The sequence below is a fragment of the Megalobrama amblycephala genome, unplaced genomic scaffold, assembly GCF_018812025.1.
Source record: "Megalobrama amblycephala isolate DHTTF-2021 unplaced genomic scaffold, ASM1881202v1 scaffold418, whole genome shotgun sequence".
Lineage (NCBI taxonomy): Eukaryota > Metazoa > Chordata > Actinopteri > Cypriniformes > Xenocyprididae > Megalobrama > Megalobrama amblycephala.
The window spans coordinates 142418-166782 of NW_025953367.1; the positions used below are offsets into that span (position 1 = coordinate 142418).

Consider the following 24365-nt stretch of genomic DNA (forward strand, 5'->3'; position numbering starts at 1 on the left):
ATTTCCAGGCATTTCTGTTTTTTTCACAGCTGATTTATTTTGCTTGCTTTAAAATAAATGTATATTGTTTAGTTAAGTTTTTATATTGGAGTCTTTTTTCTGCTGCCATTGTTTTCCTTGGATTTGCTTCTCAGTTCCATGCAATTTTAAGCTTTTCTTGGTTCATTACATGTTTTACGGGCAACCTCTCTCATGCTAATTCAGATTAGCACAGTTGGTTTTAAATTAATCTGGTTTATTTTAAATCAGGACTCCATAGTCCAGGTTTTAGTAATCTGTACTTAATCTGTGTTTCAGAAAGACATTTTTTAAACCACGATTAACTATTCTAGATTAAGCCCTATCCTGGCTTAATTTAAACCCTGTCTGGGAAACTGCCCCAAAATGTTCAAGTGTCCAACTACGTGCGGATAGTGCTATTTATTTTGCAGTTACAGTGTATTGTTTTGTTATCAATTTTGTTTGTATTTTTTTTTATATTTTCTCCAGCCCAAGCATATGTATAGACCTATAGAACATTACAAAACAAAACAAAACAAAAAAGAAAAAAAAAAGGTAAATAATCTAACAGCTCCATAGCAGATATCAAGGTCTTAAGCGTCATTTCATTTAAACCTTTTGCACAGGTTTCACAGAAATGGGCTGGCCAATACTATTTAAATAAACTGTACTTACTCAACTACAGCTCATATGTGAACACATATTGTACTGTAACTGTAAGACAGTGCAAATAATGGAAACGGACATCTATTATGTAAATTTTGAAAAAAGAAATACTGATATCGCAACTGGACCTCCACTACCAAGTTGCAACCAGTATGAAAGAATAGATCCACAAACTGGACCTCCACTACCAAGACGCTATCAGGATGAAGGAAATGCTCAACAAACTAGACCTCCAGTACCAAGTCGCAGCCAGGATGAAGTAAAAGCTCAAAAGTGCAGTAAGTAGAAAGTTTATTCTAAAGAATGAGATGGTATTTGAGGAACTGAGAAATATTACATCAAATTTCAATCATTGTTCTCTATGAACAATATGTTGTTTACATATAAAATATTAAAACAATGAATTGAATTCAGTGAATTATTATTATTATTATTATTATTATTATTATTTTTATTTTTATTTTTTTTACTTTTTCAGCATATGTTCTTGTTTACGTATTTCACAATATATTAATTTCTCCATGATTGTTATTATAAAAAGACCTTTCAGCTTTTAATGAAGGTTGATTTTAGGTGTTATATCTTATAATACAGAGTGTATTTTTATTCTTTTATATTTGTATTAATTTATTATTGTATTAATTGTGTGTTTTCTTCATGTTTGTCAGGAGGAAGCAGGTGTTTGGTGTTGATGACAGTGTGTCTTGGGATCATTTGTGTTCTTCTGCTGGTCGGCAGCAGTATAGCAGTAGCACAGTACTTCATGGTCGCAGCAGAGAGAGAATCTCTGTTCAAGAGTAACAAGAACACAGTTGAAGAGTTCAATCAGACCATCAACAGATTACAGCACAATTACACTGAACTAATGACTGAAAAAGACCAACTGAAGAACAACTTCACCTCTCTGAGTCAGAAGAAACTGGAGCTGGAAAGCAACGTGACATCTCTGAGTGATGAACTACAGAAAGCTTATGAAAAAGGTTAGTACAGATCTGTTTTTGGTGAACTCACATATAAGGCTCCCTTATAGACATAAATATCATAATTTCTGGGAAGGTGTACAAAGGATTTGGTTCTTATTCTGTTCATTTTCTTTGTAGCATCTTGTTTACTGAAACAATGTACACTGTAAAAAAAAAAAAAAAAAAGATTAAAAAAAGGTGAAACACATGGCATTAAAAATTATTAAGAAATTTAAAAAAAAAATAAAATAAATAATAATGACTGGCAAAAGCAATTACCAAACAAAAATTGTAAAATTAAAGTAAAATATTGTCATGTATGTCTTTTTTTTTTAATGACAGTCAAATATTCTGATTTTAAACTTCATTATAGACAGCTTTGAGCAGTGTCGTTTAGACTCGCACAGACATCATGAATTAGCGTATGAACCTCAACAATGGTGACAAAAAACAAGAACCTTTTTTTGTGACTTTAGTATCTTGTTTTGTGATGTTCAGAGTTAATCCATTTATCTGAAAATTTTGTCACCATTGTTAAGGTTAATACACAGAATCTTGATGTCTGTGTGAGTCTATATGATCCTGTCTGAATATTTATAATATAATGACATAAAAAATAAAAAATCACAGCAGGTCAGAACAATCAACATCAAATTAAGGAGTTTTGTATGAAAGAAATAAAGTCATATTGGATTGTAATGAGTGAAGGTGCTGAGCTCTAGAGAGATCTGTTAATGTTTAAACTCTGAGGTCTGAGGTATCGCCGGCGATACCACTGCGGTTTTTTTCTTACCAGTGTGAAAGAGACTCAAAATACTCCGTCAATGTTGCACATACAATTAAGAGTTATACACCATTTTAATCTGTGGAATATCTTCTTTTATTTGTGTAAACTCAGAGTAAAAACAAAATGTTGTGTTTTTTGTAAAATAAAGAAAACTAACCTGAAGCGTGATCTGTCATCTCCCTCTGAACGAAGTCCAATCTGATAGTTCTCAGAAAATGAACTGTAACTTAATGAATACTAATCACAAAAAATAGACTTATGTCTAAAAAAACGTTGAAATGTCAGGTTTTAAATCGTGTAAGTCAAATGGAAAACAAATATTCTGTGTTTATGTAATCTGTATGAAAAGAGAGCCGGGAAGGCGGAAGCCATCAGCCCTAACATCCTCTGGAAGAGCTTCAGAGGGAGATAGGCTCTGTTCCTGACTGAGGCCGCAAGCTGCTGAATGGCCAGAGCGCGCTCTGGCAAGACTATAGCCGTCATACTGGCAGAGTCGAGAACTGCACCCAGGAATGTTATACGCTGGCTGGGGAGCAGTGAGCTCTTGGCGAAATTGACCCTGAGCCCCAGGCACTCCAAGTGGCTGAGTAGCACGGATCTGTGATGCTCTAGCTCGGCTCGCGACTGGGTTAGAATGAGCCAGTCATCAAGATAATTTAGAACCCGAATTCTCATCTGTCTCAGTGGGGAAAGTGCCACGTTCATGCACTTGCTAAAAGTGCGAGGAGCTAGGGACAGCCCGAAGGGAAGGACTGTATATTGGTATGCCACACCCTCGAACGCGGATCTCAAGAAATCCCTGTGATGGGGGGCTATCTGGATATGAAAGTATGCATCTTTCAGGTCCAGTGAGCAGAACCAGTCCCCAGGGCAAATCTGCACGAGGATCTGCTTCAGCGTTAACATCTTGAACTTCCGTCTCATGAGGGAAAGGTTCAGGAGTCTGAGATCTAAGATAGGTCTGAGATGACCATCTTTCTTGGGGACCAGGAAATAATGGCTGTAGAACCCCGACTCGCTCTGTGAGGGAGAAACTATTTCTATAGCTCCCTTCTCCAACAGAGCTGCGACTTCGGCTCGGAGGACGTGTGCGTCGTCCGTGACTACTGAAGTCTGAAGCACCCCGCTGAAGCGCGGTGGCCTTTGAGCGAACTGCAGCGAGTAGCCCCGACCTATGGTCCTCAGGACCCAGCTTGACACTCCGGGGATGGCCCCGACCTGCATGACAAGGGGTTGAATGATGTCGGATGACAGACCGCCGATTGGGGGCCCGCACACCGAAGAGAGTGGAAGAGGAAATTTGCTCTTTCTTTGAGAAGGTAAAACATTTTTAGTGTTCGTCCGTTTTGCATGGACGCAACATATTTGGGCCCAGTTAGCACAACACTGAACATATCTCCCTCGCCCGGAACTGAACTGAACGGGGCGGAGGGGAGACTGAACGAAGGAGCTTTTGGGGTGGTCCGGCCTTGGCGAGACTTTGCCCCATCCTCTTCCTTCCTGATGGATCAGGAAGACTTAGGAGGCGCTGAGTCCAGAGAGATCTTCCGTCTGGGTCCCTGACGCGGCCTCGGGAAGGAAGAGCGCTTCGAGGGGCGTGAACGCTGGCGCTGTTCCTTTGGTGGCGCTGCCTGAGAGGTAGAGGGGGCAGGCTTGCTCGGCTGAGCCGGCGCAGGCCTGGGGCGGCTGGAAGCAGATGCAGAACTGGAGCGCTTAGGCAGGAAGTGTCGCATGGCTTGGGATGACCTCTGTGCTGCGGTGAAGCGCCCTGTAAAGCCCTCTACTGCTGGCCCGAAGAGACCGGAGGGAGAGACCGGGGCGTCCAGGAAGAACATCTTGTCTGTCTCCTTAATTTCAGTCAAGTTGAGCCACAAATGGCACTCGAGCACGACCAGGCTGGCCATGGATCGTCCGATGGCCTGGGCTGTTGCCTTTGTGGCATGCATGGCTAAGTCAGTGGCGCTGCGGAGGTCACGGAAGGCAGGTGCATAAACGCCGGACTCGTCCATAGAGCGGAGGAGCTTGGCCTGGAGCACCTGGAGAATAGCCAAGGTGTGCAGTGTTGAGGCAGCTTGGCCTGTGGACACATAGGCCCTGCCAGCCAGGGCAGAGGTGGTCCTGCAGGGCTTAGATGGAAGGGCCCTCTTCGTTTTCCAGCCCACAGCCGCGGGGGGACAGAGGTGAGCCGCCACTGCTTCGTCCAGGGGCGGAAGGTGCTCGTAACCCTTCTCCTCAGAGCCGTCCACAGTGGTGAGAGCAGAATAGTGTGTAGTACGTAGGCGGGCAGAATACGGGGCGCGCCACGACTTTGTCAGCTCATCATGAACCTCTGGGAAAAACGGGCCGGAGCGTTGGCGAGGGGCCTGGTGACGACCCGGCAGGAACCACTCGTCAAGTCTGTTCCACGATGGCTCTTCTGGCGGGGCCCATTCGAGGTCCAATTCCTCCACTGCTTTCGAGAGGATGCGGAAGAGCTCGGCATCCATACCCGGCTTGCAGTCGATGGGCTCCAGCGTGGGAAGATGGGCGGGGTCCTCCGACTCACCGGCCTAACCTTCAGTCTCGGAAGTCGCGAGGGACATGGAGTCATCAAGCGGCTCGTCCTCCGAACCGCCAAAAGAGACGCGATCGCTCACTTCTGCCGAGGGACGCAGCTCAGGGAGGGAGAACAGGACGGGGGACTGCTCTCTAGTGGGAGAGGGCGAGGTACGCGGGGGCTGAGTCGGCGTGAGCTCGCACAACTCCGGGCGCTGATCCACTCTACCCCGCTGTCTCTTCCTAGCCGGCTCACGGGAGGAAGGAGACGGGAGGGCACGAGCAGCGGGACCGCCTTCAGCGAAGAAGGCGATCCGCGAGCGCAGAGAGGCAAGACTCATGTCCTCGCAGTGAGAACATGAAGTCCTGGTGAGCGCAGCCTCTGCGTGGGGTTTGCCCAGGGGCTCTGCATGTGCCACAAGAGCATGTGCCTCCTTATATAGCCCTAATTGCCGCCCATTTCGGCGGGAATTTTCACACGCTTTGTCGCCATAGGCCGCGCAGCTATGCCGCGCCGTCATTGGTTCAACAACTTGTCTATGAGTGAACCAATGATGATGCAGTTACACTGCGTTATTGAAAAAGGCTTCAGTAATGGGGAAAAAGGAGACCTTTCCCCATACGCAGTACGAGTGGAGTATCGAAAGGGAACTCTAGTCTACAACCTCCAATACCCAGAAGTCTTATTTTTTTGTCCTTATTTCAGTGACTTAAGTTTTTTGTTTTTTCAGTAACCATGCATAAACGTTATTCCTTCAAAAACACAAACATGTACATACATGTTTCTCACATATTTTTGTAGCCTAGTTTGTGCTGAATAGAGTGTAATGACACTTTTTCCATTAATATGTTTATGAACAACTGAAAAAAGCACAAATGTCAGGGCATGTCAAAACTTCTCCAGGGCCCCAAAAATCCTCAGACCCCAGAGAGTTAACACTCTGAGGTCTGAGGGTATCGCCGGCGATATCACCGCGGTTTTTTTCTTACCAGTGTGAAAGAGACTCAAAATACTCCATTAATGTTGCACATACAATTAAGAGTTATACACCATTTTAATCTGTGGAATATCTTCTTTTATTTGTGTACACTCAGAGTAAAAACAAAATGTTGTGCTTTTTGTAAAATAAAGAAAACTAACATGATGCATGATCTCTCGTCTCCCTCTGAACAAAGTCCAATCTGATAGTTCTCATAAAATGAACTGTAACTTAGTGAATACTAATCACAAAAAAATTAGACTTATGTCTAAAAAAACGTTGAAATGTCAGGTTTTAAATCGTGTAAGTCAAATCGAAAACAAACATTCTGTGTTTATGTAATCTGTATGAAAAGAGAGTCATGTCAGAAATCCATGATTCAGCTCATTATCCGCTAATGCGGCCACGCCCACGGAGCCAGCGCTATTCAGACGCAAATTAAGTCAATACATGCATACATCGTCTCAATCGTGTATTTATTGTCTTGAAAAGTGTTTTGAATAGCCATAGTTAGCGATCTCTGTCCTCTGTTAGTTCTGTTAGTTCATGGATTGCCTATTCTTCTTTAGTGCTCAGGCATTTGTGGACTAAAGGTGTACAGAGCACCCTCCGGCTGCAAGTATGAATTGAAAACACAGTATCCAGCACTCATAGTAATGACAATAAATCCTGAATAAATATTACTCTTCTGTATAGAAAATTGACAAACATATGAGAATCCATCAATATTTCTCCAAATGTGCATGCTTTTAAGCTAAAAGCCTATATGAAATGCCGTAGAGGTAACATTATTGTTCAGACACTTTGCAACACAGAAATACATTATATTTTAAAGAATATAATAGAATACCATTATTTTAAATTGTAATAATATTTCACAGTATTGCTGTTTTTCTGTATGTTTGATATACACCATGAGCTTGAGCTTCAATGTCTCACAGGTTTTTTTCACAGCCTACCTGACTGAAAGGCCTCATTAATATGCAAGTCATTTCAGGTCATTATTATGTGATTCTTTTGTCTTCTCAGGTGAGAATCACCCATTATACATGAGGATTCACGCCTCCACGCATACTGTGTTTCTTGACCAAAGATGTTTTAGAAAATTTAAATCTCTCTATTGTTTTATATGAACAAGCAGGCAGCATAATTTTTTACCTCATTTTGAAGCAAAAACTCTAGTCTACAACCTCAAATACCCAGAAGTCTTGTGAACAAAGATTTAATATATATTTTTTGGCTTTATTTCAGTGACTTAAGTTTTTTTTTTTTTTTCAATAACCATGCATAAACGTTATTCCTTTAAAAACACAAACATGTACATACATGCTCCTCACATATTATTGTAGCCTAGTTTGTGCTGAATACAGTGTAATGACACTTTTTCCATTAATATGTTTATGAACAACTGAAAAAAGCACAAATGTCAGGGCATGTCAAAACTTCTCCAGGGTCCCAAAAATCCTCAGACCCCTGAGGGTTAATGTTCTGTTGTCTGAGTTTTGTTGGTCACCATTGTGCTGAAGAGTAGAGTCTGTGCTTCAGTCAGTGATGAGCTGAGAAACACTGATGTTGTGCTGCATGTTGCTGCCTTAAAGGCAGTAAATGTTGCTGATGCAGTAGTTATATTAACTCATGCATGTGTTATTGTCAGCTAATGACTTACTGCAAGAGATTTGCATTTTACAGCAAAGGTTCCATAATAATAATCCAGTAAATACATGTAAAGTGCTTTTTTTTTTGTAAAACATTAGAAAATTTTCTTTTTTAACCTTAATTTTACCATTTTTGTTTTGTCATGATCATGAGTTGGAGTGCCCTGTTTAGCCACCAGAGGGCACTCCAACATGGACATTGTTCACCTTAGACTACATTACCCATAACTCACCTCCTGGACTCATTATCCCATGTCATTGCACCCAGCTGTTTTGTGTTTGTTCATTAGTGTCTGTCTATTTATACTCGGTTGTTTCTGTCCTTGGTTGTGGTTTGTTGTATTGTTACGTGCACTTTTTGTATCTCTGGCTTTTTGTTTTGTGGACTGTTTTCTGTTGAGTTTGATCTTTGCCTGCCTGATTACGACTTTGGATTTCCCAATAAATGCTGCGCTTGGATCCTAACATCTTGTCTGTGTGCATACCGTGACATGTTTGAACAGCTACTTTTGTTAATCAGTTTAGCTAGCTCTAATTTTCAATTCAATTTTTTGACAAGCACAGCAGGGATGTTCTGGGAACGTAAAATTTCTAGCGGGGAAGTAGTGTCTTTTTCCTACTTTCATTTTTCTTTTACGTATACAGTTTTTATAAAGTGTGTTTCTGTTAGGATATCTGTGGGGTTGGTTTTTCATATCCAATGAGTCAAAGAGCTGGTCTGACAGCAGGAAGTACTGCAGGGATCAAGGAGCTGATCTGGTCATTATCAAGAGTGAAGAGAAGCAGGTGAGTTTGTGTGAGTGTCTGTTCATGAATGAGAGAAATCACACTTAATCCTGTTTTTATTCACATACAGAGGTACATAACTTCATTAGTCAATGAAAGAATGTCGTCTGAAAGAGTGTGGATTGGTTTGACTGACATACAGCAGGAGGGCAACATGAAATGGGTGGATAACTCAATACTGAATCAAGGGTAAGTGCTAAAATCTACCGAGTATTTATTTGGTTAGTATTTTTATTATCGTTTTAAAAATCCATCATAACCATCAGGAAATATCTGAAGTCACACCTCTTCCACAACCAGCAATGCAACTTATTATGAATCATTTTTATTAACAGAAAATTCTTATTCTTTTACTTATTTTGCTACTGAGATTCAAGTTGATTCATGAATTTTGGTGTTCTGAATAATTGAAAATCTGATACATGTTATTCAGGTTTTGGGACACAGGTGAGCCGAATAACGAGCGTGGAAATGAGAACTGTGTTGAACTGATGCCTTCGTATCCTGTTCTGAACTGGAACGATCTCCCTTGTTCCATCGAGAGAAAAGGGATTTGCGAGAAATAGGGTTCATCCCATTTGTGTTTTTGGGTGTATTATTTTATAGGATCATTCATATTGTGATCACATAATTTCTGATTGAGGTTTATGCCTTTAATTTCATTTTATATAAACCACTTTCATGATATCAATTTGATTTATAATTTTCTGTAATGTACAAATCAATAGTGTATATTCACATGTAAAGAAAATGTAAAAGTGCCATTATTTTCTTGTTGCTTTAATAAACTCACATCCAGTTTCTCACAGTGTGAATTGGGGTGATCTGGACTGGGACACGAAACCTCTGATGTGTTCATGTCTTTCTCCATTACAAACAGCTCTATGTTAATATGACCTTCTTCTAGCTGTTATCATACATTATCAAGTGTTGAGATGAAGCTGCAGAAGTCTGAAGTGTCCCTGATTACACTAATTCACGCGATTATTCTGTTATTGAGTGTCTGTGAAACTGCTTTTGATTTTTACTCCTTTTTAATAAAATAGACAATTACAGATCAGACTCTGGGTGAGATCAGTGAAAACACAGTTACAACAGCCAGAGAAACATTAAAGTTAAGAAGTCAAGGGTCAAGAGCCCAACTAAAGCATGCTCTTACCTCCAATAACGGTGACTTCAAACTTTATTATTTTCAATGAACCAGTAGTAAGGCTTCCTGGAGGCTAAGGCCCAATCCCATTTCTACCCCTTACCCCTTCATTTTGCGCGTTCACGTGAAGGGTTGGGGTGTCTCGATTCACTTTTGGCAGGAGTGGTAGGGGTAAGGGGAAGGGCCAGATAGCCCTTCAAAGAAGATTTTTCGGGACCACACTTCGAACAAAGGGGTAAGAGAAATTTCCCTGCATACACTGAGTACCGTGCTGCTAGAATGTGTGTAGTGATCATGGTAGTGATATTCCCACTCAGGATCAATCACTTATGTGTAATCTGGCTGCCGGTTTCTACATAGCTTGCTAAACGTGCTATTTGAATGATGTGAACACAAATGAGTGATACAGATAAAAGAAATATCTGGTCATCCTTCATAGCGCAGTCGCTATTTGCATCTCTTATCGTCTGTAAACTCTTGCATTACCAAGGCAACAACTGACTCATTTATATTACTTTGCAATGAGCTCCGTTATCACAGCGTCACAGTAGAAAACGAAACCATATCTGTATCGGCCGGCGCGGCACGAAATGCAACGGTTAAACAAACAGCTTGGCCCGATGGAAAAGTGGCTTCACCAGTCTTGGGAAACTCAAAGGCTCATTCGTTTTCGAACTGAAACAGAGCGTCGTCCAATACAACGCAAAACAATGTTGGGAGTGATTAATCTGTTAAACGTGCTAACGCCTGATTTCTGTTGATATGCACACTTCATTGCTGTTTATACTGGTTAAATGTTACAGGACACTAATAAAAGAAACTAGGTATGATGACTTGTGTAATGGTGTAGTAGTGGTTTCCCATTTCTTAGGGGAATATTTTCACCCCTACACCTTGACACTCTGTTTCAAGGGGCAAGGGGAAGGGAGAAGGGGCAGGCGAAGGGGTATAAAATAGAATTGGGATTGGACCTAAGTGAGGGCTGCCCATGCAGGGCCAGAGCTAAGGGGCCAACGTTTTGCCAATGAGCAAATTCTCAGGGGCCCTGCGCTGGCAGCCCTACGTGGGCTTGTTTGCAGGGCAGTATGGACTCTATGCGCAGACTACTGCCAATTTGTTTCCATCATAGTATTCTCCAATAGCAAACTATGGTAAAAATAAGCTTTCTATTATATTTGGACTACCGATCACCACTAATTATATCTATTGAATTATATTATACTATTAACTATAATAGCATTGCATTTTAGTATATTAAAACATTTTAGTTATCACTATAAGAATATTTAAATACATTCGGTGTGAAAATGCATCCCGTTCACTGAGCGATAATAACTACATATAGAGATCAGTGGTCTCCTTGTGACACTTCCTCAAGGTTTAATTCTTTAAAATCGGCTTGTGAATGACTATAACCTGCACACAGAAACGGTAGTGCAAATAAACATATTTATGAAATAGACATTCTCAACTATATTTCTTGAATGTAAAAGAAAAAAAAAAAAAAACAGTAAAAATACAGAAATAATGCACATCTATTGGTGTGGCCAAGAAGTGGCAGAGCACCCATAGCGTGCGTCTCAATCAGCTCCCTAGTTCAGTAGTCAGGGCACTGATAAGGGACTCGGCCACATTCATTTAAATAGTATACTGATACACAACCTAGGAAGCTAGGGAGCTGTTTGAGACGCAGGGATAGTTTGTAGGGATCTTCCTTGTCTACTTACTTTCTCTTCATCGTTTTGGTATCACTGTGTGCTCGGCAAGACCGTTTTGTGCTTGAGCGCCACCAAGTCGTGTTTTACTGTAACTTCAGCAGCTCCAGGCATGTGAACAAAAGCGGCACACTCATTGGTCGACAAAAAACAAACCCGAGGCGTTATTTAAAAATGACGTTTTTCGTGTCGGTGTGCATACTCACATTGGCGCCCTTTGTTTAGTCATGAGGCGTTAAACGTCAGCGATAATCGCGTGCGATATTCGTCCCAGTGTGTACAGGCCTTTAGATGAAATGAACTGAAAAGACATTAAATCTCTCTTATTACAAACCAGACTGACTTCGTTTTGTCTGCAATTCTTTTTGAGAACTAACAGAGGTTTAGGCATTGATGTTTTATTGAAAATGTCACCATTATGATGATTAGTGTTTCCTTTAGTTGAGCAGTTTGACTCTTTGCTTTTTATTAAAGTGAACAGGGACAGAAGAAACCAGAAGAGATGCAGGAATTGCTGTGTTCAGAATTATATTTCAAACATTAAGAACTTTGAACACAGTACAGGATAAAACTGTCAGGGTTCTGTCACTTCTGTCTAGCATGTTTCTGGGTTTTGTTTTGCGTCTTTATTGTGAGTGCACGGTTGAGTCAAGTCAAGTCAAGTCTTATTTTCCCCCACGAGGTAGTGTGTTTGCAGTTTGTTGTGTTTTGTTTTATTTTTTATTAATAAAGAGCCCTTCAACCTGCATTATTGAGTCCTCGCTCCTTCCCTCACCAAAACCTGACAAAAACAACATACACATGAAGATGAATGATTGTGATTTACAGATGACACTCATCAAGGTTGATGTCAGTAGCAGGAGATGGTGACCTCTGGTGGCAGTTTGAGGCTTTGAACAAAAGAGGTGATCACAAATAAAACAGATCACGTATAAAGAAATTTACAGGAACACAAATGACATCGACAACAACAACAAAAGTCCAGTTTTCTTGATGTTAGGGACGTGTTTTCAAAGGTATGACGTTCCTCAAATGTTCTTTCAACTTAATTTTGATTTAGAATTCAACAGTCTGGTATTTGGATTCATTTGTTATTAGAGACTATGTCTCCCTTTTTGTTGTTGTTTGTGAAATTTTCAGACGGTCAAGGTGAGTTTACATAGCGACCTCTCGTCCTTTCTGGTATTTTCTCTATAGGAGACGCGATGCAGTAATGTCTGATGGTTAGGCCTTCGCAAATGGTATTTATGAATATTGACTTAATGTTCATGTACCAGTCAAGTTAATAAATACATATTTAATGCTTTGTATTGCATTCATTTTGTTAAACTGGTTAAAGCACTTCTGACACAAACCTGTGTTATTTATGACACATTAGTGTGTTAAATATTTTAACACTGCCTGTGTTAAGAATAACACACTGGATGAGTAACACAACATGTGTTGTCCTTAACTAAACACACAGGTGTGTTAAGAAATAACACAGGTTGAGTTGTTTTTAACACATCCCTTTTGAGAGTGTAAGAACGTTGATTTGTAAGTTCTAAGAACATACAATACAAAACAATACAATACAATGTTTATTTATATAGCACATTTAAAACAACCGAAGTCGACCAAAGTGCTGCACAGGGTATGCGAAACAGAACAGTCAACAGGATTACAAACAATAAGACAATCTATAGAACAAACACTGTAAAATGGATGAGGTGCATTAAAATATACAATCATTGCACAGCAAGTCAGGAGATGTTGAAAGCCAGGGAGAAGTAATAAGTTTTAAGAGTAGACTTAAAAATAGACAGAGTTGAAGAGACTATTCCACAACTTTGGGCCAATAACAGAAAAAGCACGATCACCTCTGTTTTTGAGACGTGCCCTGGGAACTCGCAATAACCCAGAATCAGCTGATCTGAGTGCTCTTGATTGAGTATATGGGTGTAGCAAATCTGATAGGTACTGTGGAGAGATATTGTGAAGAGATTTATAGACAAATAATACAATTTTAAAATCAATTCTATATTCGACTGGCAGCCAATGCGATGAAATCAAAACTGGTGTAATAGACTCGTGTTTATGCTTCCCATAAAGAAGCCAAGCCGCTGCATTCTGGACCAACTGTAGATGTGAAACACAAGATTGAGGAGCACCGATATACAATGAGTTGCAGTAATCCAATCGAGATGTTACTAAAGCATGCATAACCATTTCAAGCTTCTTTAGAGACAAAAATGGCTTCACCTTTGTAAGAAGACGAAGGACTTAACGACAGCACTTATCTGTTTATCAAATTTAAGATTATTATCAAACCAGACACCTAAATTTCTTACACATGTAGTGCTGTATGGAGTAAGACGTTCAGAAATGAAATCATGTGGACAGTGGTCATTTGAGCCAAACAAAATAAATTCAGTCTCAAGGGGCTCGCACACCGGACGCGAAGCTCAGTGCCGCGCAGCGCCGCGACACGTCTTTAAAATTCAAACGCGTTGTTTTCTATGAACAACAGAAAACAATGCGTTCGAATTTTAAGACGTGTCACGGCGCTGAGCTTCGCGTCCGGTGTGCGAGCCCCTTTACTCTCATTGAGGCTTAAAAAATTACTTGAAAACCAAAGTTTTAGTTCGTCCAAACAGTCTAAAATAGGCTTTAAAGCCTGTTTATTATCACGCTTCAAGGGGATGTAAAGTTGTGTGTCGTCAGCATACAGGTGAAAAGAGACCCCATACTTATTAAAAATAGATCCTATAGGAAGCATATAAAGGGAAAACAGTACTGGACCAAGAATCGAACCCTGGGGGACACCAGACTTTAGATGTATTTCAGATGAGGATTGGTTTCCAATGCTAATAACATACCTCCTATTAGTAAGATAAGAATGAAACCACTGCAACACCGTGCCCCGAAGACCAACACATGTTTCAAGACGTGATAAAAGTGTATTATGGTCAACTAAATCAAAGGCAGAACTGAGGTCTAACGGAACCAGAGCCGCCCAGAGTCAGTAATCACCATGATATCATTCAAAACTCGTAAAAGAGCTGACTCAGTACTGTGACAGGATTTAAAACCAGGTTGAAATTTTTCAGAAATTTAATTTATAGTCAAGTAAGATTGAAGTTGATTTAGAACCACCTTCTCTAAAATTTTAGGAAAAAAAAGACAAGTTTGAAATAGGACGAAAGTTAGCCAGTAATGCGGGATCCAAACTAGGTTTTTTAAGATGAGGCCGCACCGTGGCAAGTTTAAAGTCGCCAGGTACAGTGCCAGTATAGAGACATTTGTTAATAATGGACAATAAGTCAGGGCCAACGGTCTCAATAATTTGTCCAAGGAAACGTACCAGAATTACATCCTGGGGGCACGTAGTAGGTTTCAGAGAAGACGTAATCTGAAGTAATCAGAGTATTTAAATTTACAGGCTCAAAGACAGACGGGGAAGGGGAGATAGGAATATCAGACAATTTATATGATGACAGAGGCAACAAAGATGTAATTTGGGAAATCTTATCATTAAAATGTCTTGCAAAATCTTCACAAAGAGAGACCGATGTCTCGGGAAACAGATTAACATTTGGGTGAAGATCAGATTCAATAGTGGAAAAAAGGATATTTGGTTTATGGCTATTTTTTAAAATTAACTCAGGGAGATAACTACACTTCACTTCAAGGACACACAAAGTGGTGCAGACACCCATTGTCAAAGTCAAAACTGTCAAGCAGATTAAGAAAGTCTTTTGAAAGTGGCTTGGAGTCACAGCAGACGTGAATGTTAAAATCCCCTAAAATCAAAATTCTATCATGATTAGTGAAAATTTCCCCCATAAATTCAGCAAATTCATTGAGAAAATCCTTGTGTACATGAGGTGGCCGATATATCATTGAAAAAAACACTGGATTGTCCAAAGAGAGCAGAAACAACTGAACATCAAAAGTACTATAAGTCCCAGTTGATAAACAACGACAGAGGAGATAAAACGTCATATAATAAAAAATCTATGGGGTATTTTGAGCTGAAACTTCGCAGACACATTCAGGGGACACCTTAGACTTATATTACATCTTGTGATATAGTGTTCTAGGGCACCTTTAAATTACACAATATGCATGAAAACAGATAATTTTACATCTTACATTTTATTATAGGTCCTTTCAAATGAAGGGAAAGTATAGAAGGAAATTGTGAATAAAGGCATTACACTATTTGAAAAAAAAAAAACAAGATAACAAATTACAAAATACCATATATATATATATATATATATATATATATAATAAAAAAACTCCATTTTGATTGTATATATGTGTATATCCATTTTGAAGCATTGGTTGTAATGAGTCGTTGTGACAGTAAATGTGTTTTCAAATGTTTTTGTTCTATTAATATTATATACAAGAGTTATTTTAGTTATGCTGAGGGTCTTTTAATCCCTTTTTTTTTTTTTTTTACCTCTGAATACATTTTCTTGCAAAAAAATACACTCCAGCACCAGCTGCTGCTGCTGCCAGAACTGCACCTCCTGCTGCTCCTATTACTGCTGCTTTTCCTACAGTTAATGCAACTGCTCCTGCTTTAGCAGCTACTGCACATCCTGCTCCTCCCAATACACCTCCTACTCCTCCACCTTTTACTGTTCCAGTGAGACATTTCTTGTGTACAATTTTATCCTGAGTCTCCTTATAGTCCTGCTCAGTGTATCTCTTGTATCCAGGAGTTTTCCTCAGTTTGTTGACGTCTTTCAGAAGCTCAGTGACCTGAGATCGATCTTTATCTTTGTTGTTAAAAACATGATAGCGTCCTGAATGCTGATCAACAACCGACTGCAGTTTTTCAGATTTATTCAGGTATCTCTCCACTGATATATGTAACTGGTCTCCATGAGTAAAGAGCAATATTGTGTGATTTAAGGCCTTTGCTCCAAAATTATCCTTGATCCACTGCACTATTTTACTGTCCTTCTCTGTGAATGTCTGACCCAGTTTGATCACCAGCAGAAACACATCAATACCATTATTTGTACTCTGTAATATCTTCTCTATTTCAATTTGAACATCTGTAATTTTCTTCGATGTATCAGAGAGTCCTGCAGTGTCGATCACTGTGATTGTTTGTCCATCCACCTCTGTATCTTCTGAATCACAGAATCTGGTTACAGACTCAGGAGAAAAATCTTCTTCAAATAGTTTTCTATCTCCACCTATGATGGTGTTTCCTGTCGCACTCTTTCCTGATCCAGTCGAGCCCAACAGCATAATATTCACACTTGACACTGTAAATAATACAGATGGATGTATTGATGGATGGATGGATGGATCAATGGATGCATGAAGAAATGATGGCTTGAAATTTTCAATACTTACTTAGAGGAAGTTCCATGCTGTTCCTCAGCTTTTTGCCTGTGAATTTAATTAGATTTAAAAATAAAATAAAATAAAATAAAATAAAATAAAATAAAATAAAATAAAATAAAATAAAATAAAATAAAAACAAGGTTTGTTTTCATAAGTACAGTAATATGTCTTCTAATAATGCATTTCTCTATGTAGTTCATGTTGGTCTCTGTCGAGTCTACACAGCACAATAAATGGATCCACAAACGTGGTTAGGTATATGTGAGTAGAGATCATATTACTGCCTGGGCTGACACACATTCATGCTTGCTTATGTCGGCTGGGCTTTTTAAACTGGTCACACTAGAAAAACAGCATCCTCTCAACAAACAGACAGGCCTCAAAGCATTTTGACTGGCTAAGCGAAGACAAACTACATCTGTGCTTGTGATAAAAACTAAAAAATAACCAAGAAAAGGCAATGAATTAAATTATGTAATAAAACAGATTTTTATTTGAAAACCATTGGTCAAACTATATGACTAATTATGAGTAAATTATCACTGCCATTCCTTCCTTGGCAAAAAAAAAACAAAACATTTTCTGATATCAAGGACTAGATTTAATCTTTGACCAGGAAATCCATACTTACTTATTTAGTTGAAGAATGTTGACAGTTCAGCTGAACCTGAACACAAAACGTGTTAGTATTTTGATAAGATTAAACCAACACAGAACATGAGGAAAAGAAAAGTTAATAACAAGTACCTTACTAATTTACCGGTGTAGCTCTTTATGTTAAGCCTGGTTACAGTTTAGGATGTTTCACCTTCCTTAAAATGACAAATTGTGTTAAACATTGTCTTAAAGAGTAAACATTTCTACATATATTTTTCATAGTGTATATATATATATATATATATATATATATATATATATATATATATATATATATATATATATATATATACAGTGGGTACGGAAAGTATTCAGACCCCCTTAAATTTTTCACTCTTTGTTATATTGCAGCCATTTGCTAAAATCATTTAAGTTCATTTTTTTCCTCATTAATGTACACACAGCACCCCATATTGACAGAAAAACACAGAATTGTTGACATTTTTGCAGATTTATTAAAAAAGAAAAACTGAAATATCACATGGTCCTAAGTATTCAGACCCTTTGCTGTGACACTCATATATTTAACTCAGGTGCTGTCCATTTCTTCTGATCATCCTTGAGATGGTTCTACACCTTCATTTGAGTCCAGCTGTGTTTGATTATACTGATTGGACTTGATTAGGAAAGCCACACACCTGTCTATATAAGACCTTACAGCTCACAGTGCATGTCAGAGCAAATGAGAATCATGAGGTCAAAGGAACTGCCTGAAGAGCTCAGAGACAGAATTGTGGCAAGGCACAGATCTGGCCAAGGTTACAAAAACATTTCTGCTGCACTTAAGGTTCCTAAGAGCACAGTGGCCTCCATAATCCTTAAATGGAAGACGTTTGGGACGACCAGAACCCTTCCTAGAGCTGGCCGTCCGGCCAAACTGAGCTATCGGGGGAGAAGAGCCTTGGTGAGAGAGGTAAAGAAGAACCCAAAGATCACTGTGGCTGAGCTCCAGAGATGCAGTCGGGAGATGGGAGAAAGTTGTAGAAAGTCAACCATCACTGCAGCCCTCCACCAGTTGGGGCTTTATGGCAGAGTGGCCCGACGGAAGCCTCTCCTCAGTGCAAGACACATGAAAGCCCGCAGGGAGTTTGCCAAGATGGTGAGAAATAAGATTCTCTGGTCTGATGAGGCCAAGATAGAACTATTTGGCCTTAATTCTAAGCAGTATGTGTGGAGAAAACCAGGCACTGCTCATCACCTGTCCAATACTGTCCCAACAGTGAAGCATGGTGGTGGCAGCATCATGCTGTGGGGGTGTTTTTCAGCTGCAGGGACACGACGACTGGTTGCAGTCGAGGGAAAGATGAAAGCGGCCAAGTACAGGGATATCCTGGACGAAAACCTTCTCCAGAGTGCTCAGGACCTCAGACTGGGCCGAAGGTTTACCTTCCAACAAGACAACGACCCTAAGCACACAGCTAAAATAACGAAGGAGTGGCTTCACAACAACTCCGTGACTGTTCTTGAATGGCCCAGCCAGAGCCCTGACTTAAACCCAATTGAGCATCTCTGGAGAGACCTAAAAATGGCTGTCCACCAACATTTACCATCCAACCTGACAGAACTGGAGAGGATCTGCAAGGAGGAATGGCAGAGGATCCCCAAATCCAGGTGTGAAAAACTTGTTGCATCTTTCCCAAAAAGACTCATGGCTGTATTAGATCAAAAGGGTGCTTCTACTAAATACTGAGCAAAGGGTCTGAATACTTAGGACCATGTGATATTTCAGTTTTTCTTTTTTGATAAATCTGCAAAAATGTCAACAATTCTGTGTTTTTCTGTCAATATGGGGTGCTGTGTGTACATTAATATGGGGAAAAAATGAACTTAAATGATTTTAGCAAATGGCTGCAATATAACAAAGAGTGAAAAATTTAAGGGGGTCTGAATACTTTCCGTACCCACTGTATATATATATGTGCAGAAATGTACTGTTTCAACTGTACAGATCAATCAGTCATTGTCTCAATAATACTTTGGTGAACTACAGTCTTGCAGAGTTTTGTTTCAACCCGGAGCTATTTTTCTTGCATTCCTATGAAGGATCCATTATTTTGGCAAGACCTAACGCATAAAACCTTGATTAGATGATTCAGATGTGTTTAATTAAGGCTGAACCTAAACTCTCCAGGACTGCAGGTTTAAGGGCTGTTTACACAACACCGTTTTCAACTCAAACTGGAAAACTTTTTATGCAATTTGGCCATTCATTTACATGACAACAGTGTTTCGGGGCTTGAAAACAAAACGTTTTGAAGATTGGTTTCAAAGTGCAAGTTTTTGAAAACAATATTTTTATCTTTACAAAGTGACATCGCCAACTACTGGCCAGGCATGAGTAATACAGCGTTTTTAGTTGCTTTCGTGGATCCGCGTGAATGAGGATCATTTGACAACATTGTTGTGTGAAAAACATGAAAAACGCGAAAGAAAAACTTTTCCATTTTTAGCACATCCTTGTCGAGTGAGCAAGAAAGAATACAGAATAGACACAATACAATCAACAGCAATATGTATCTAGACAAAAGTTTGCATGCTTCTTAGTTACAGTCTTTCCCGTTAGAGGAGCTCTAATGACTCAATAGGAATGTTGTATTGAGAAACAACCCTGACTATGTTTCTCATTGTCACCCTTAAGACACCAACTGACTAGTTATTGTGTAGGATAGTTAGGACAGTTAAAAAACAAACAAACAAACAAAAATATAATGTATTCTTTTTGTTTTATTTATTGTACTTGTGACTGTTGCATGTGCTAATAATTTTCCATTGCCAATTTAGCTTCAAATGCAGTAAGATGATTTAATGATAATAAAAGCAATTAACTAAAATAACAATAACCATTATCATCAAACTGAAGCTTAGGTTATCTGAATCTGTGTGTTCTGATTGTGTCCTGAAGCTTGAATACAATGGATCCCTTTAAGCCATGCCAACCCTGCTCAAACACACCTGCCCGTGATTTTCAAGTAACCTTTATATAATAATCGCAGCATATAGTTGCAGTTGAAAAAATGTACAGAGCTGTGAATCAAATGTTTGTGTATTCAGATTCAGGCAAACAGAATAAACTGACAACAGTTTTTGGTTTGGCCAATTTAGATCATATTTGCCATTGTTTATAATGTTTATTATATATCAGGACATGCAGTACATAAATCTTTTCATTTTTCTAACAAGAACGATCACTATTTCTGATCATATATATATATATCGTATATATATAAAAATCAGGAAGCCATAAAAATTCTGTGCCTTTCAAATATTGTGGTTTTAGAAAATATTCAGCAGTGACATCACACATTTTTGTCTCCATAACTTTATAGCAAAATGAGTCAGACTAAATAATTTTAATGAATAAAATCATTCAAATGCATTTATCTGCAAAGCTTTCAAATTCACAGTTAATTTGTAAGCATGCACATGTCATATATATAATTCAATACAAGCATGTTTTTACTTTAAGAAGTATGAATAATAATAATAATAATAATAATAATCTTACTTGATATGGTTGGATTATTGTGTAAAATGCTGCCTGAATGTGAAGTTCAGCTCAGTGGAGAGGAGAGGACATACGTATGAGTCGAAAAGGAAAGAAAGAAACACATTTACTCCTCCTACTGACCTGATTTGAATAATGAACAAACATGCCTGCATATACACATTCCCCACAGTAAAAAAAAAAAAAAGTGTGTTTAGTGCAAACAGGGCATAACTTAAATATCTTCCTACTGTCTGCTATTTATACACATGGCAACTTTTAATAAAACATGGAAACAATTCATTGCTCTCTTTTAAAATAGTTTGAATATCAGTTCCCTGGTTTCCTGTTCTTGTGTTTGTTTTGTTGTATGTTTTAATAAAACCTTGCACTTAGATCTGCATCTCTGCCTCCCAGCTAACAGAAACGTTTTTTTTTTTTTTCAATTTAAAAATCACAAAAGGTGCGAGTTTGGTCTTTTATATCACTGTACGAGTCCATTAAGCTGTGTTAAGCGTTTTATATGTCCTGAACAGGGGAATCCTATGAAGTATGAGGGAAACCTTAGTATTACAACACAGCGCTGCGATATAAAGTTAAGGAAACTAAACAACAGAGAGAAATATATGTCTACCTCAGATTTAACGTTTGATCTGTACATCAGCATCAGGCAATAACGTTATAATCTCGTTCAATGTAGAGAAAGCTGTAGCCTACACAGGAAAAGTAACCGTAAAGACACTGCACAGCAAAATCCCCAGTGTTAAATTAACACCCAAAGTGTACATATTCATTTTAAACACATTTTTAAACATTCCATATGACTCCATCTTGCCGGGTGTTAAAAAGTAACACTGAAGCAGTGTTAAAGTTAATGAGATAATTGATTGATGATTGAGTGATGATTGACAATTAGTGGAGACACCTGATGATAATAAGCAGAATCAGTGAAGGAAAGAGAGAAAAAAGGTGTTAATTAATGTTTTATGAATGTTTCATTTCAAGTCACCATGAAAGAGGTCAGCGTTTGCTTTAGTTGGGCTCTTGACTCTTTACCTTTTATTATTAATTTTTTTCTGGCTGCTTCAAATTTGTGTTTGTGAAACACATTTGTTATGGTCAGAGAAAATATGATCCAGTCCCAATATATTTTTATGATATTATCGTCATGCGATGACCTGATGTCGTTTAGAGTCAAAATCTCTGATTGTGTGTTTGATGTGAAGCTTTAGTATTAATGATTGTAGTCCTGTGATTTTACAGCTTCGGATCCAACAATAGTATGACTTTATTTTTTTTTTTTTTTTAAGAATACATTATGCACTGAAGCTTCAGTGTTTAAACACACACAGACATCAAGAATCAGCATCTGATTCTCAAGAATGGTGACGATAAATAAATACAAAATACTGACAAACAGATCAACTCTGAACAACACAAAACAAGCTACTGTCACAACAAAACAACAGAAAAATAAAAGCAAACATGAACAATCTATCAGGATAATTCAGCTGCATAATTTATTCATGCAGCAATGCATGATGGGAGCCATGGATGAGTTTTGATTGGTGGCTCCCATCATGCACTGCAACATGAAGCACTTTGTTTGATTGTCACCATTGTTGAGGGTCATATGCTGATTCTTGATGTCTCTGTGTGTGTTTCAAAAAAACCCTTCAGATCATAAAAGCTCTGCTGGATCTCAAGCGGTAACAGAGATTTACTATAAAGAAATAATATAACCTCTATATCACCAGTTAATACTGGATGTCACCAATGAATCTGGCCATTTCACAATGAGAAAACACAACCATTATGACTGTGCTTCCCAAAGCATTGTAAAGCTAAATTGATCAACTTTGGCTCACAGCACTTTTGGGAAACACAGCTCAGATCATAGTTTTATTGACCATAACAAATGTGCTCTACAAACACAAAGTTGGAGCAGTCAGAGATAAATTAATGTTAACAAATAGAGTCAAGAGCCCAACTAAAGGAAATGCTTTTCACCATCATGGTGACTTCAAACTAAACTTTCATTAAAACATTATCATCTAAACATCTGTTCATTCTCAATAAGAACTTTTGTTGATGTATGACAGAAATCAAATCAAACTGGTTAATAATAAGTGTAATAATGTTTAATGGCTGGAAGTCAGTTGTAGTTGTTGTGTCTCTCTCTTTTTCTCTTGTTGTTTCTTCAATGATTCTGCTTATTATCATCAGGTGTCTCCACTAATTGTCAATCATCACTCAATCATCAATCAATTATCTCATTAACTTTAACACTGCTTCAGTGTTACTTTTTAACACCCGGCAAGATGGACTCATATGGAATGTTTAAAAATGTGTTTAAAATGAATATGTACACTTTGGGTGTTCATTTAACACTGGGGATTTTACTGTGTATGTACACATATATACACACATATATGCACATATATGCACCTCAATTTTGCCTATATGTGGCATATATATGCATATATGCAGCATATATATAGCATATATGCAGTATATATATGCATATATGCAGTATATATACGCATATATGCAGCATATATATAACATATATGCAGTATATATACGCATATATGCAGCATATATATAACATATATGCAGTATATATACGCATATATGCAGCATATATGTACATATACACTGCATATAGGTTTCATATATGCGCATATATCCACATATAGGTTCTTTCCATGTGGGTTGTGTTCAGATCTTCAGGTGGAGTCTCCTGAGAGAGTGACAGAGGGAGATTCAGTCCGTCTGACATGTAAAAGCAGCTGCACTCTGACTGACAGAGCAACATTCATCTGGTACAGAAACTCACAGCCATTAACTGAGAGAAGAGACAGAAACAATGAACTCCTGCTGCAGTCAGTCAGAAGAGAGGATGCAGGCAGATATAGCTGTGCTGTACACGGACACAATCACATCTCTCCTGCTGTTCAGCTCAATGTCATGTGTGAGTACAGATTCATTTGTTCTTTTTTAAAACTGGAGATTGTGTTTGAATGAGATTATTCAAAGATTTATTTTTTTCTCTGTTTTAGACCCTCCCAGGAATGTCTCAGTGTCCATCATTCAGTCTGGTCAGATTTGGTCAGGAGATTCAGTGACTCTGATCTGCAGCAGTGATTCAAACCCTCCTGCTCTGAACTTCAGCTGGTTTAAGGAGAATGAAAGCTCAACTGTTGGATCTGGACAGAGTTTCAGTGCACTACAGAGTGGACGCTTCTACTGTCAGGCTCACAATCAACATGGATCTCAGAGATCAGACGCTGTAACTGTCACAGGTGAAGCTTTTATTAACACACTCCTGTATCTTCACATCATTCATCAGTTTGGAGAGTTAATCATGATGATCTTCCTCTTTCAGTTCATCATGGTGCTGGTAGGAAAGTGATTGTGATCGCAGCGACATCTGGAGGATTATTCTTCATCATCATCATCATCATCATCATCATCATCATCGTCATCCTCTTTATAATGTGAGCTCAATAACAAAAAACCCTGCAGTGATTGTATAAGTTCACTTTTGGTCTAATAATGGCTCAGTTGTGTTTTTAATTATTAGTAATTTTTAAAAACAACATTCATATTTTCTCTTAATGTAATAGAGTCCAT

The 24365-nt window shown here is 38.7% G+C and overlaps 3 protein-coding genes across 3 annotated transcripts; 2 read left to right on the forward strand and 1 right to left on the reverse strand.

Annotated features, from left to right (window-relative positions):
- Positions 1–720: 720 nt before the first annotated feature.
- Positions 721–9049, forward strand: LOC125261486 (C-type lectin domain family 4 member M-like). The gene is made up of 5 exons (XM_048180045.1): positions 721–944; positions 1335–1646; positions 8256–8371; positions 8442–8560; positions 8805–9049. The coding sequence occupies exons 1-5, from the start codon at positions 734–736 to the stop codon at positions 8935–8937; spliced, it is 891 nt and encodes a 296-aa protein (XP_048036002.1). The 5' UTR covers positions 721–733; the 3' UTR covers positions 8938–9049.
- Positions 9050–15497: 6448 nt separating this feature from the next.
- Positions 15498–20815, reverse strand: LOC125261496 (GTPase IMAP family member 9-like). The gene is made up of 5 exons (XM_048180052.1): positions 20751–20815; positions 17336–17400; positions 17220–17255; positions 16598–16633; positions 15498–16506 (listed from the first exon to the last, which is right to left on the reverse strand). The coding sequence occupies exons 4-5, from the start codon at positions 16611–16613 to the stop codon at positions 15683–15685; spliced, it is 840 nt and encodes a 279-aa protein (XP_048036009.1). The 5' UTR covers positions 16614–16633; positions 17220–17255; positions 17336–17400; positions 20751–20815; the 3' UTR covers positions 15498–15682.
- Positions 20816–23449: 2634 nt separating this feature from the next.
- On the forward strand, positions 23450–24233 carry LOC125261491 (B-cell receptor CD22-like). The gene is made up of 3 exons (XM_048180049.1): positions 23450–23703; positions 23792–24034; positions 24118–24233. Exons 1-3 carry the CDS (start codon positions 23700–23702, stop codon positions 24231–24233), a joined length of 363 nt encoding a protein of 120 aa, XP_048036006.1. The 5' UTR covers positions 23450–23699.
- Positions 24234–24365: the final 132 nt, after the last annotated feature.

Bases quoted from the DNA above. Each gene is read 5' to 3' on its own strand.
- LOC125261486 (XM_048180045.1), top strand. From the start codon at position 734: ATGGAAACGGACATCTATTATGTAAATTTTGAAAAAAGAAATACTGAT. The intron at 945-1,334 runs GTAAGTAGAAAG...CATGTTTGTCAG, and splicing joins AGTAAAAGCTCAAAAGTGCA to GAGGAAGCAGGTGTTTGGTG. The intron at 8,561-8,804 runs GTAAGTGCTAAA...CATGTTATTCAG, and splicing joins AACTCAATACTGAATCAAGG to GTTTTGGGACACAGGTGAGC.
- LOC125261491 (XM_048180049.1), top strand. The intron at 24,035-24,117 runs GTGAAGCTTTTA...TTCCTCTTTCAG, and splicing joins AGACGCTGTAACTGTCACAG to TTCATCATGGTGCTGGTAGG.